Genomic DNA, 15,169 nt, shown 5'->3' on the forward strand with positions numbered 1-15,169 from the left:
GAGGTGACATGGGGAAATTTGTTTTAGAAACTGGATAGGCAGCATTCACGCGCCTCAAACCAATCTGGTTCCAAAATTATATTAAATGTCAATTAAATATTTCATATCAAGCTTCAGGCCCTCTGTGGTTTGTGGAATGAAAGGAAAAAAGTCCATGAATCAATTCAAGAGCTGCCAACTAATAATTTTCACCATCTTATACTATTTATTCATAAAGAAATGGTTCACAATGTAAAATAATTTCTTTCATCATCCTTCTGTGAAACTCAAAAGGGGATTTATATTTTCAAGTTCAAAAAAATCATCATAAAAGCATCAAAGAAGTAGTTTATATAACTCATGCCATACTGCAAGTCTTCTAAAGCCTTCATAATATCTTTATGTAAAGAGAAAAATGTAGGTCCTTCTTCGCTGATAATCAGCCCATCTGCTTCAGCTCTCCAATCTCATCTGCAGTCATATTTTTCAACCTTGTGTGTCCGACCTCAGTCTGTCCATATTTCCCAGGTTACACTTTCCATGCAAATGCATTGGCATTCAGCACGTGCACAACATACTAACAACACTGACAAAAGTGCAAAGAAAAGTTCTTGGGTTGTTCTTTTTTAAAGGAGTGGCGAATTAAGAAATACATTTTAACTTGAGCTTTTGTTAAATATGAGGTCATCATTTGAACAAACATCCTCTAAGTTTCAGAACTGAAAATGTCCTTGTTACTGAAATATGGACACCAAGCACCAGTTTTTGGGAATGTACCTAGTTATGAGGTAGTAGTCGATTTTTTTAAATCTTAACATCTACTGCAGTTGCTGCATAAACTTTCCTCTAAATCTGATATTAGAAATGCGTGGTTGAAGTTTATTTTTAAAGGGCACCTACAGTATTATGCAAAATTCCATTTGGACATAATGTGTTTGTGAGTGTGTGAACACAACCACCCTATAATGACAAAAATTCAACCGCTCCTTGTTTTTAATCCCCATTAAACCAAAGCAGTCTCATTAGTAGGGCTGGGACAACGCGTATATTTTGCGTCGACGTATTTTTTGCGTCGACGTCGTCGATTACGTCGACGCAAAATATGCGCGTCGATTCGTCAGACCCAAAAAGGCGGCGCAGTAGTAGCAACGCGAGTGGCTTCAGTCCACGCCGGTTTCACACAGCAAGGGTGAGCAGTGCCTGCGGCCGTGCGGCGCATGGTTTTTTCAGCGCCCATGTAAAACAAGCATGCACCCCGCCGCATGAGCAGCGCGAGCTCGCGGCTCGAAACGGATATAAACGGAGGTCGGAGCCAGCTGCAAATACTTGGGCGGCTCTGTAGCAACAGTGCTGCAATCGTTTCTGCGTGGTTCTGCTGCGCTGCTCACGCTCAATTAAAGTGAAAGTGCTTTGTTTATGGTTTAAATGCTCGTGGATTTACGCGAAAGAGTGTCATTTTACCATAAAATCATGAATGTGATGCCTAGTGTGTTTTAAACAGTCATTTGAGCAATTTAACAGAAAGCAATGAAATATGTCACTGTTGCCAGAAGACTGCGCTTTCATTCACTCTCTGTCCAGCAGTAAATGAGTCCTAATCTATCTTAACAAACTTAAGAGAAAGAGATTTAATAATATATGTGCTTCTTAAGTCTATAATAAGTCTATCTTAAGTCTATCTTAAGTTTATATCTGTCATTAAATGGACTAGGAGAGCACGAAAACAATGTGGATTAAACAAATCTAGTTATAAAAATTACACAGACCATCAAAAGGCACATTGAAGAGGTTTTGCTCATAAATGCATGTAAAATAAAGTAATTTGAACTTGAGATTTTTATACGGTTACTTAACTGCACAGTATGCACTGCAAATGCTTTATTGAATGCTACCTCTGTCTAAGAATGCATATTTTGCATTTGTATAGTCTTTTTTTATTTTGAAATTTTAAGAGCAATAAAGATATATTGAAATGTTTACATTCAGATATGTAAATCAACATGTATAACTTGCTATTAGTTAATTAATGGGGAGATAATCGAGAATCGAATCGAAGTCGAATCGGACTGACAAAATGAATCGTTAGATTAATCGATGCATCGAAAAAATAATCGCTAGATTAATCGTTAAAAAAATAATCGTTTATCCCAGCCCTACTCATTAGACATGAAGTTTTGTTTCTCTTATCAATGTGAGATCACATTGATGAAGCTCCGCCCACTTACAGTCCTGCATTACCATAGTTTCCACCCTCAGTGAGTTGTACTTTGTCCACTACTGTTGATACTATTGTAGAGATCACCGTCTGTTTGTAAGGGTTTGTAAGGGAGTGAGGAGCTGTAGCTCATTTGCATATAAAGGTACAGACCGGGTGTGCCTCATAAGTCTTGAAAAGTGAAGCCTCTGGCTCTTTGATCGCCCCCTGGTGGCTGACTGCAGTAAAAGTCATAAACCCCGCCCTCTCAATTCAAACGAATGGGATTCTGCTCTAAATAAAAAAATATTTAAACTTTGAATAAAAGTTTCCGAAAGATGGTTTTGGTCCTTACCTTTGGTCAGGTAGTTGATATCACGCTGATATATGTTCAATTGTTCTTTTTGTGATACGTTTATTTTAGCTAGTAATTTGATGCTATATAAACGGGGCATGTCGTTAAGATTGGCGTGGTTGAATTGGGCGCAGGAGCGTTTGGGCGGAAGTTTGATACCACGGCTCCGCCTCTGGCTCCATGGACGATTCCTTCTGACGTTTTTTTGTAACATGGCGGCGGCGACCGTGGTCGGACATTTTTGGCTTCAATTGATTACAACGGAGGGAGCCGATGTTGCGTCCATCTTTTTTACAGTCTATGGTACAGACATTAAAACAGCCCTCTTCTGCTCCCACCCAAAGAGAAGCATTTTAGACATGCTATAATAAATGATCTGTGAGGTATTTTGAGCTGAAACTTCACAGGCACATTCTGTGCACGCCTGAGACTTATATTACATCTTGTAAAAAGGGTATAATAGGTGTGCTTTTAAAGAAGTTTCAGCTAACGTGGGTAAAATACTGAGCGAACAAGCTACATGTCGACGCTGGATTTGCAGACAGACTGTGATTAAAAAGCAATGCTGTTCCATCAATATTGGATCCGGACAGAATGGCACAGCAATCTTAAGTGAGTAAAACTTATAGTACCAAGGGTCACTATCACTTTAATATAGATCACTTTATATGTCCTGATCGTGTGTAACATCCGTGTCTAACCACAAAGTTAGTGCTAAAAACGTAACACGCTAAAGCCTCTTTGGTATAATTGTGTCTGTGGTCAAGCCAGTCACGGTTTGAAAACACAGTCAGGCGATTTAGATTCTGATGCGCACTTACCGTGTTTACAGGAATTTATAGTCCGATAGCTTTGAAGATTTGTTGTTTGCTGCTTCACCCATACGCATTGTCATTTATGTGGGTATAAAGTCTTGTGCATAGAACATCTTTTGGCTTGAACATTTATAGGGTAATTCCTCAGGCTGACATTTTTCCACATCGCAAGTTTACAAAACAATCCCCACATGTAATGACGTAGGACTTGAGCTAGTTTACTACGAAAAACTCTTATCCAATCATAGCAGTGGGTGTTTACTTCCAAGTCTTCAATGCGACCCACCCATCAAAACAGAGCGTTTCTCGAGCCGGTCTCAAAACCAGGGTACAAAATAGCCTATTACTTGTTGCTTTTAAATGCAAAAACCATGGAAACCCAACAAGTAGACCTCAGACAACAGTATAAAACAATAAAAACGTCTAATTCACCACATCTTTAAATTTGCATATAGCCCTTTACTTTACAGTAACAGTGACACTGCAAAACAAAGTGTAATCGTGTTTAACATGTAAATGTACTTGCAGTCCTTTTATAAATCACCCGATATTGTAAAGAAAGCATCACAGTTGTACGCAGTTTTGTGTATGCGCGTGCATATGTGTGTGTGCGTCCAGGGTTTTACCTTCAGAGTAAATGGCGACTCTATCGATGCCTCTGTCTTCTGCCTGCAGCTGCTGAAGAAAAACACCCACCGTGTCACTCAAGGGTTTTAGGGTGAACTGACAGCGCTCTCGTCGGGACGGCAGGCGCACAGAGATCACCGGCAAGCCGTTCTGATACACCACTGTAATGTCTGTGGACACGAAGCAAAATTATGGTAAATGTAAGCAGATCGCACATGCATATGGAGAAAATAAATGTTGCCTCCAACAAGTTGCACATTTTGCAAAGTGTTGCATTGCTTGCTTGTGGCATTAAACCTGTGGCTAATTCATAGCAAATTACTTAAGTTTCCTTGAATGCTATATTGTTGTGCATCATACTGTATGTGTAAGATATGTGTATGTGGCCAGCAGGGGGCAGTATTGTAACTACAGTAAGAAGGGACATCCAAAACCCTGATGAATGATGGGAAATTTTCATCTCAGGGACTGCAGCATTATAACTGTCCTACCAAGGTTATGAATGATCTCCCCTGAGCTAACAACAAACCAGCCTGTGTGGAATAAGTGGATGTCGCCCTATATAGTGACTAGTTTAAAGTACATGAATCTCCTAAGAGCCGTCCCACAGGCTGCACAGTTCTGGTCCGAGTCTACAAAAGAAGCAGCGGTCGGTCCTGCTTATTTATATACTCATAACTGCGGTCGTTATGTTTAATGAATCTGAGGAGGAAGTGTGTAGCTGTCGACATGACAAAGATCAGACTGAGACTATCAGAGGGTCGCTCGTGCTCATTTACACCGAATGCTGCAGGGAGATCTAAGACCTTCACATCATACTGGCCTGCATTTCCAATGGCTTCAGAGGCGAACAATAACAAACTGACCCAAAAATACACAGTAGTTCCACTGAGAGTCTTACAATTAGTGAGGAAATATGTAAAATCCAAAATAAATAATTTCAGCATCTTTATCCAATTACATGCACATTTTAAATGTAAAGGGGCTGGTCTGACAAATGCCAAAAATAAGTCTAAATCCACTAACAGACTAGCTGCGAGAAAAATGTGAGTTTCAAGTGATTTTTTTAAAGCAGTGTGGACTCTGACATTAGAGGTTTCCTGATCTGGCCCAAATTTGCGTCTCTGTAATGGAAACAAAACTTTATCATCATTACTTGAGGTGTTGCTTAAATTTTATATATTTGTACTTTTTCATCAAAAAAAAATTGCCCCATTATATGCTGTAATTAAAAAGAAAATGGGTCAGAAAAAAACAAAAAGCCTCACCCCTCACTTATGCCATTGGCTGATCCAGTGTTGCTGTTTTAGGATGAATGGGATGCCCAAAACAATCAAAACAATGTTTTAAAGGTGCCAAAGAATGCATTGATATAATCTGTTAAATTGTTCTCTGATATCTCCATAGAAGATTTGTGTCTTTATTAAGTGCAAAAATGATCCAAAGATGGTTTTACATGTCCATTTACAACCCTATGATTTGCCTTTAGAATGAAATAGTCTATTATTACCTTATTTTAAAGGTCATGAATATAAATGTTGAGCTCTGCTCTGATTGGCTGTTTCTCAGAGCTGCTTGTTTCAGTAGCTCTGTGTGTATGTAAACAGACCTTATGTTTGAGCCTGTATCAGATGAAGATACAGATTTTAAGGAATAATACATTATTCTGAGATTGTAAATGGACGTTTCTGAATGGTAAATTTGTGTTTTTTCAGTATGGACCTTCAAAAATGTAACTATAACATCAATAGTAGAACTTTAGCCTAAACGCTAGCATATAGCATTAACTAGCATATAGCGCTAACTCAGCAGTCACAACTTTATTTTTATTGTAACAACATTGTTCTTAATTAAATGTGTAATTTAATGTTTGGGCGTAATGTTCTCGACTGTTACGTCACAGTCTGTGTTATGTTGAGATTGGATTGTTTTCCAGCAGTCTTTTCCCTGCACGAAGTTTACATAAGAATGAGAAAACAATCATGTTTGAGGCTTATGATATGTCATTACAATGTACACAACTCTTATTATGCATCTGTGCCTGAGATAAATACTACAGAGGGTTTTAAAATACTTTATAACACTTATGGGTTTGATCTCCAGAGAACACATAATAAAATGTAAGTTGTTTTGGATATAAACATTTACAGATTACAAAAATGTAAATGTACTCCCAACAGTGTTAGCCCTTTTAAGGGAAATCAGTACAGTCTCTGCCCATTAACATGGGATAGATTTAACTACTTTAAAGTATGAATAACTCAGCTTCTATTAAGTTTTTTAAAGTCCAGGTACAGATCAGAACAGCACATCACAGACTGCCATAAGGGTTTATATGCTACTGTGCCGCAAAGCGGGACATCAACATCTCAAACTCATTCATTATCTTCCTCCTCCTCCTCCCAAATCTTAGCTCTTTTGTCTTCTTTTTAAGACAAATTTTCTGTCTTAGCTTTCCAGTGTGTGATGATGTAACTGTCATAATAAAACTACTATTAAAATCCATGCTGAAGTAAATCACTCTACAACACACAGAGTTGACTCTATTTATATCCTCTCTCTCTCTCTCTCTCTCTCTTTCTCTCTCTCTCTGTTTCTGTCAGCCTGAGTATCACTTTCCGAGGTCAATACATCTCACAGCATACAGTTTGAGCTCATCACCCATCCATTTATACACTGCTGTGATCTATTTTACAGCTTTCTGCTTTCTGATGTAGCAACAGAACTACATTACCCATAATGCACTGTTAGCCCTACCATGGAGCTGTGCATGCGTTGCAGGAGGTCTGAAGACATGCTGTCATCTTTGTACATGGGCACTACTTCCACTACTTCATTAGCCAATCAATGGAGAAAGGTGCCTTTTCCCAAATAAAAAAAAACTGAACCTGCCTACCTTTCAACCTCTGTCGAAGTGCACTGTGAATTAAACACAGCATTGATTCGGAGTTTAGCATTAACATCAGTTTGCTATGGAGATTTGTATTGATACAGTAAATACATTTTTGGGTGAACTATCCCTTTAAGGCATAAGTAAATTGAGCTGTGAGTGTATATGCAATGATAGTATATGCTAGGTCACAAATGTTATTGTAGTCCTAGCAAAAAATCTAATTTTAAAGTCTCTGTAAAGTCAATCTTGAAAATTGTTTCTAAACACATTCTTAATGTTAGAAATGTATTACTTGAACGTCAAAAAGACTGAAAACTATGTAGTACTAAATTGCAAAGTTATATGGGCAGGGTTAAACTAGTAGCTCAATGACCCACTTGAGCCACCGAGCATGGCCCTGCCCCTAACACAATTGCGGGCATCCATTTAGGTTGCAGCTGCATTTATAAGTTAAGTTTAAAGGGCGTGTTGCAGGTTAACCACCACTGTCGATTAATGGGTACTTCAATCACTCAAGATATGTGTATATTTTTTAAAATGTCTCAAAAATGGTCTTAAAGAACACTTTTTTTACGTTTTTGGTATTAACGGTTTTTTTACGCAATTCTGCGATGACGTCACGCTGGGGAGAAGTGGAGAAAGCCTCAGCCAGAGCCATAGAGATAGATGAGACATTTATTGCTGTTTAATACTTACGTATACAATTTGGAAATCATATATACATCGTAGGAAATATATAATGTGTTATACTGCAAAGATACCATGCTAATTATTATTTATGATATCTGTGGAGATAAATAAAACTTCGCAAATCTGCTGATTTGATCCATTCATGTCCTGACCACCAGGCTAGAGATTTTTAAACATCCTTTATCCACACTTACTAGTCTATCAAATAATATCTCAAATATATTGTTTTGTGAAATAAAAGGATGCTTTGTTATATTGTTTATGCGATTTTAACGAATCACACGATCATTTTATACGCAGCAGTCAGCAGCTGCAGCACTCTCGGATTCGACCGCATACATACTGTAATAAACAGGCGTTCGGCGGCTTTTTACATCACGACAGACTATGCCATTTGAGGAGGAACCGCTCATTGATCACCGTATTTTTATAAATCCTGTACATGTTTGGACCTGCCGAACAGGTTGAGCACTTTCATATACTTTGTTGAGCAGAGAGGCTGCACTTCGGGCTGCGGGAACCGGCGCACATCACGCCGCCAGACGGTGTTGTTAACTCGAAATGTATAACTATTATCAGATCGACCCACCGGGAAAGTCCCGACTCTCTCGATTGCCATTCCGCTACTGGCTGTAAGAAAGTGAGTGCGTTTGGGTCGCTGGTCCCCGCAAACAGATGTGACGTGCTTCACTCACCTTCCAGGATTAGAGACATGCTGCCAAAACCGTTTGTGCTGAAGATCGCATAAAGTTACACCCATTTCAGGCAGGATCATGAACCCCCTCAAGCCAGCATGCACGAGTATGTTAATTGTTTGTTTACTTTCTACACGAAGAAATGCTAACGTTATGCTATCTGGCTGTCTGCCTATCTCTCTATACTAGCCTATCCATCTGTCTGTCTGTCTGTCTGTCTGTCTGTCTGTCTATCTATCTATCTATTTATCTATAATCTGCGCTATCAGAACTGTACTTTACTCGTCTTTCTATAGATGGTTTCAGCAGTAACAACATAAACAAGCGGCTGTCGCGGTCCGCACGTAACTTCCGGTAAACTCCGCGAAGAATAAATAACAACAAAGTACTTTAAACGTAGTTTATTTATATAACAAGCAAAAAAACAACACATAGATTACCTAGGAAACCAAAACATTTGTTATTTTCGACGAGGCATTTGTTCAAGAGATCAGTATAGCAACTAGTCAGACCATTAAAAAAACGAAACCGGAAGTAAGGTTCGGATCCAGACGTGCATCACGTGCGTCCGATGAAACGGTCTATAGTCATTCTCAATGCTCTCAATGCGGCTTTGGTAAATTCTCTCCCCAGTGTGACGTCATACAGTGCGTTGTGGGGGAAAGGAGAATCATTGCAAACCGCTGTACTTTTTCATACTTTTTCGGGTTTTGTGATACCCAACAACATAAAATACAATGGATAACACTTTAAATGGTTATTACACACAAGCAAGTTGCACAAATTCGTTAAAAAAAAAACCTGCAACACACACTTTAAGCGCAGAAAGTGGTCACGTCCCCACCCATTGGGTCTCATTCACTAAGCATGCGTAGCGACAAATTTGTTCGTAAAATGTGCGTACGGACCTTTTAACTTAAAAATCATGATTCAACAAAAACATTCATACTAAAAAAAAATTTTATGTATACAAAAACATAAGAACAACACATGCGCAATATTCATGAACAAGGAAAAGAACCCTATAATATATATCTGTTATATCTTTTTTCCTTGTTCATGATTATTGCGTACATGTGGTCTAAGTTGTTCTTGTCTTTATGTTTTTGTATACATTTAAAATAAATTTTAATATGAAAGTTTTTGTTAAATCATGACTTGTAAGTTAAAACGCATGCTTGGTGAATGAGACCCATTGAGAGCAGAGAATCCTACATGTTTTTTTTTTCAAGATTTTGATAACTTTTTTAATTTACTTGCTGTTTTTTCCCATCATTCAAATTTGGTATGGTGGTTAATAATACATTTTTCTTTGGTGTGACAAACTCAGAAAACATTTAATATCAGGCTTTACAGGGACCAAAAAATTCTGTTAATTTACTCACCCCCATGTCATCCAAGATGTTTATGTCTTTCTTTGTTTAGTCAAGAAGAAATTAAATTTTTTGAGGAAAACATTCCAGGATTTTTCTCCATATAGTGGAACTCAACGGTTAACAGTTTTAATATAGCTTTAAAAGACTCTAAACGATCCCAACTGAGTAATAAGGGTCTTATCTAGCGAAACGAACGTCATCAAAAATAACGTTTTACATAATCACGTCGAAAGGTCATTCAATGACTTCAATGTTTACAAGTGTGGAGAAAGAGGACCGTTTTGATGCTGTTGTATGTGTAATGATACGAATTAATGTCTTTGTGTCACTTTATTGCTTAAAATGGTCCGCAACACGTGACCTTTCGATGTGATTACGTAATACGTAAAGTTGCGCTGGCGCGTCACATGGCTAGTGCAAGACGATAAGTTGTGGTTTAAAAATATATTTTTTTTTGTTGCCAAAAATAGATAAGACTCTTATGCCTCGGTTGGGATTGTTTAGAGTCCTTTGAAGCTGCATTGAAACTGTGGACTTTAAGGTCCAATAAGTCCAAAATATGAATAAAAAACTGGAATGTTTTTACACAAAAAACTTCATTTATTTTCAACTGAACAACGATAGACAAACCTCTTGAACAGGGATCGAAAGTGCGACCTAATTTTTCAATGGTGCGACTTAAAAAAATCTGAGGTTGCACCAGTGCGACCATCCGTTCAAGTAAAAAAAGTCTCCGCAACTCGAAAGTCTTCTGGTTCAACAACAGATGTACATTAGGCACACACATACATCGTAGTCCAAACCAATCAGATAGTGAAGGGCGGACACCTCCCTCCCTCATTATGGGCGTTTCACACTGTACGCCGCAACCGCGAGTGTTTAGTTCTTTTTCAGTAGGCGGATACAGAGGTGAATGGGAGTTGGTCCACACGCCTTGCCTGTGCACCCCAAAAAAACTGTCCCTTTTAAGACACGGCTCTTCATGGCAGGCGCCGTTGAAGATAAACATATTTGCACTAAATGCTGCACAAAACGCTTCCACTATACATGAGAAAGCTGTAGCCGCGCGGCGATTCCGCCGTTTGGCATGTACCGTGTGAAACGGCTTTAACTATGAGCCGCGGTTGTGGACAAATGTGAAGCGAATGCCGGAAGAGAGAGTCAAAATGCACGAAAGAGAGAGAGACAAAATGCACGAAAGAGTCAGAGTCTGTGCGCACGAGAGAGAGCCAAAATGTGTGCGCGCAAAACAGCGAGTTTGCGCAAAGGAAGGAAGCCTAAATACATGAAACACTGAAACACCTTAACTTACTGTATTAGCACTATATCGACTAATATCTCCTTAATATTGAATTCTCTATTGCCAAATCAGTTGAATAAATCCATTGTCTTGTAAAAAAATCATCATTAGCCAACAAACTTACCCGGCATTAAATATACATTTATAATTATATAAATATATATTTATGGGGTGGTTTCCCGGACAGGGATTAGGTTAAGCCAGGACTAGGCCTTAGTTTAATTATGAAATATAACTACTTTTAACAAACATGCCTTACTAAAAACATTACTGGCATGCATTTTGAGGCAAAACAAAGGGCACTGATGTATTTTAAGATATGTCAGTGCAAATAGTTTTCAGTTTGGACAGCTCTTACATTTATTTTAGTCTAGGACTAATCCCTGTCTGGGAAACTACCCCTATATGTATATGTATATATATATATATATATATATATATATATATATATATATATATATATATATATATATATATATATATAACTTATTTTGTGTTTCTAGCAAATGCACACAACATTAAAACTAAAATGAAAGATGGGAACAAAGCAATGTAATAAAAGTATTTTTAGTAAATAGGTTTTAAATAAGGTTTTATAAGGGAAAATGAATCACAGCATGAAAATGATAAAATACATGTTAATTTATATTCTGTACATTTAACCACCATTGGCGCTTGTAAAACTGCGATGTTAAATGCAATGCAGTCAAAAATTTGGGTGCACCTAACTTTTGTGCTGGTGCACCTAAGAATAAAAGTTAGGCTCACCAGTGCAACCAGTGCAAAAAGTTAGTGTAAAGCCCTGTTGGATGACATGGGGGTGAGTAAATTATCAAGATTTTTTTGATGACAGTATTCATGGAAGTTTTATAATTTAAAGTAAGATGTAGCGTAAAATACTAGTTTTCTCACAAGAAAGACTATGGATGCATTTTCTGTGAGTCAGCATCTGTAAATGTAAAATCTTCACAAAGCCAAGCTGCAGAAATAAAGTGGGAGGTCCCTGCTGATTTCTACAGTTGGCAACACATCTAACAGATGCAAAAACTCACAACTATTTGCATATGTTCAAGTAAACAGTGCATGGACACAACCTCTCACCTTCTGTAGCAACAGATGAACACAGAAGTCTTTGACCCTGCCATGAGGGAGAGTCTCTCCAACCCTGTACAGAGAGAGAGAGAGAGAGAGAGAGAGAGATTTGTTTAGTTGAAGATTATTAAATAGTACAGCAGTACGGTCTGTTTACTTTTTGTAGGCATACTCAATTTGTCTAAGCTTGTCTGTTTACAATGGGTGACATTTAAAAGCGATCCATGCATCTTTTACAGACTGCCTTTGTTCTTTTGAGGTTTGAGATCTGCAAAAATCCTTTAGGAAATACCTGGAAATATTAAGTGATGGGGGTTTATTCATACTACTGTAGTATTGTCCATACTCACAAACTACTTGCAAACACACTAATGTGTGGGCAGGGAGGACTGAATCATGGAAACAATGAAGCTATTGACCAATCTTTGTCCGCTTACAGTATATTTAGCCCTGAATTATAAAAGCAATAAAAGCGAACGACTGAATTTCACCAGATAAAAGAAATTCATAAACATTGGTTATTGAGAACAGTATTCATCCCTGCCAAAATAAACAAGGGCTATAACAAGTCTAGGTGTCTTAGCCTGGTTACAACGGCTACAGTAGTTATTTTCAAACACAAGCTCATGTACGTATATCATGCACCAACAACATAAATAACACATAAGTATGCAAATGAGAGCTTGACAGAAAAAAATTAGCACTGTAAATGCCAATCTGATGGAACGGCCGACCCGGCTCCTGGGTGTTTCTCAAATGAAAGATGGCCAGATGGGAACCACATGTTTTGAATTAAGGGAAAATACATCACATTTTCCACTGCGCCTCTAGAGAGGACACTAACCACAGAGAGAGAAGAGAAAGAGGGCATAGAGAGAGAGAGAGGGAGAGAGAGGATGATGGCAGAACTGAGTAGTGATGCTATTTTAAGAGCACAGGAATTTAAGGAAACACGTTGTGCTGATTTGATGACAGCAGTATCCGTGTGTTTATGTGTAGATGCTTTAGTATACAGTTGGTGTCTGATTGAGGTGAACAGGTCTGATCCAGACTCTGTTTCAAAAGCTGCCCCTTTTACAGACTGAAATTGAGCGTCTGATGCACGCGCCCATCCGTTGCATACTGTACTCGCACTTACTCCTACACACGCTGCTCCACAAACCTGACAGCAGTCTGAAAATACTCCACAGCATTTATGAAAGATTTACAGGGGCCGGATCACACTGACACGCTTGTGATGTAATACAGATACCTTGGTACAAGTTGGTACAAGGAAAGAACAAGCCATGACCTAGAGGACTACTTTTTAAAATTCCGCTCCGCCCGCCAGGTTTAATTCCACTCCCATTTCTGATTCTTTTGTGTACACTCCTATTATTCGCTTTGTCGTGATTTTCTTCCCAACCCTGTTACTAAGTTTCCCAGAAGTCACGTTTAAATGTTCCCCTAGAAAAAAATTACATGGGTGTATACATTACGTACAATAACTTCTTTATTTATTTCAACCCTGAAATGCATGTACGTTTTGCCGATCATTACATAGGTGTCTTTAGCAACCCGGAATATATAACTACAGTAACACTAATCTCTAAACTTCCTTGATTAAAAACTACAAAATGATAAAGCATATGTAATCAGGCTTTAAAGTCAGCGCAGCAGAAACGATCGCAGCACTGCTGCAACAGCGACGCGAGCTCGCGCTGCTCATGCGGCGGGGTGCATGCTTGTTAACATGGGCACTGAAAAAAACACACGCCGCTTACGCACTGCTCACACTTACTGTAAAACCGGCGTGGACTGGAGCCACTCGCGTTGCTACTAATCTACAGCACCGCCTTTTTGGGTCTGACGAATCGACGCGCATATTTTGCCTAAACAAACGCACCCCTACCCCAATATATTCTAAAACTTCTTTTGATAGACCCGCCCCACACATACGCAACCCAGGCAACGATGACGGTCAGTAGACACACCCCTTACTGCTGATTGGCTACAAGTGTGTTTTGGTACTCCCTTTTCCAAAGTGTTTTTCAAAAATCATGCACCACGCCTTTAAATGTTTTCTCAGTTTGTGACAACACAGAAAAATGTGCTGTTAACTCTTTCCCCGCCAGCGTATTTTAAAAAGGTTGCCAGCCAGCCCCGGATCCCGGAAAATGTGCTTTTTTAAATGTATAAACATATTAGAGCTGCAACTATCGACTATTTTTTCAACCGATTAATCTATCGATTATTTTTTCGATTAATCGAATAGTCTAATGATTTTTTTATACATATAATTCCCCAACAAATAATAAATGTAACATCTGCCATTAACGCCAACATTTTATTTAAGCATTTTCTTAATTAAACAAACACACAAACCAAAATTTTCAACATGAAAAATAAAGTGGCAGTGCCACTTTAAAAGAGGCATTATTCACCTTAAACAATAAAATAGGCATATATTAATATTTTAAACATTAGTTTATGATTAGTACATGCATTAACTCAGCATTAGTTCAGACTGAAGTAAAAATAAGTTCATTGTGATTCATGAACCCTTATATAAAATGTAATGGTTATATTATTACTGTTAATATTATTACTATTAGTAGTACTGCATTCTCATTTAACTTTAACATTTAACTTTTCTTAAGTTCCGGGTAAAAAACAAGTTCAGTTAGTATGATCTTCTAATATTTTATAAACAGCGTTTACGCCGCTGTTACTTTAAATAAACGCATGTCAGGAATACCTTACAAGACGAGCTTCTGTAATATCTGCGCACATATTCGCAAAAAAGACGTTCATTGGGAACTCCGCACTGCCAGCTGGCTTTCAGTGCACGCGGGCACATGCCTATCAGTTCTCAATGTGACAGTAACTTATTATTTCATAACTTCTTAATATAAAAACATGTCCTGCTCTTTATTTACTGTTTCAACATACTGCCCAGAAGCGATGCAATGTCACGTCTGTCAGGCGTCTCGCAGCTCGTATTAAACGAAGATGTAAACGCAGCTGTATTAAGCACAATGGCCCTCATTTATCATACTTGCGTAGAAACGGGCGTATATGTTGGCGTAAGATTATACTTACACTCCTCTCACCGCCTGATTTATGAAACTGTGCGTACCGTTGATATTCAGGTGTACGCAATATCTGCCCTTC

General features: G+C 38.4%; 1 protein-coding gene across 1 annotated transcript in view; it reads right to left on the reverse strand.

Moving 5' to 3' along the window:
• The window catches only part of mcu (mitochondrial calcium uniporter), a 109,222-nt gene that overhangs the window by 8,824 nt on the left and 85,229 nt on the right, over positions 1 to 15,169 (reverse strand). Inside the window, exons 3-4 of the mRNA XM_065251230.2 lie at positions 12,026 to 12,089; positions 3,970 to 4,140 (exon numbers count right to left, since the gene is read on the reverse strand). Of these exons, the coding sequence (XP_065107302.1) occupies positions 3,970 to 4,140; positions 12,026 to 12,089 (235 nt within the window). The remainder of the gene's footprint in view (positions 1 to 3,969; positions 4,141 to 12,025; positions 12,090 to 15,169) is intronic.

The sequence above is a fragment of the Paramisgurnus dabryanus genome, chromosome 20 (assembly GCF_030506205.2).
Source record: "Paramisgurnus dabryanus chromosome 20, PD_genome_1.1, whole genome shotgun sequence".
In the NCBI taxonomy this organism is placed as follows: domain Eukaryota; kingdom Metazoa; phylum Chordata; class Actinopteri; order Cypriniformes; family Cobitidae; genus Paramisgurnus; species Paramisgurnus dabryanus.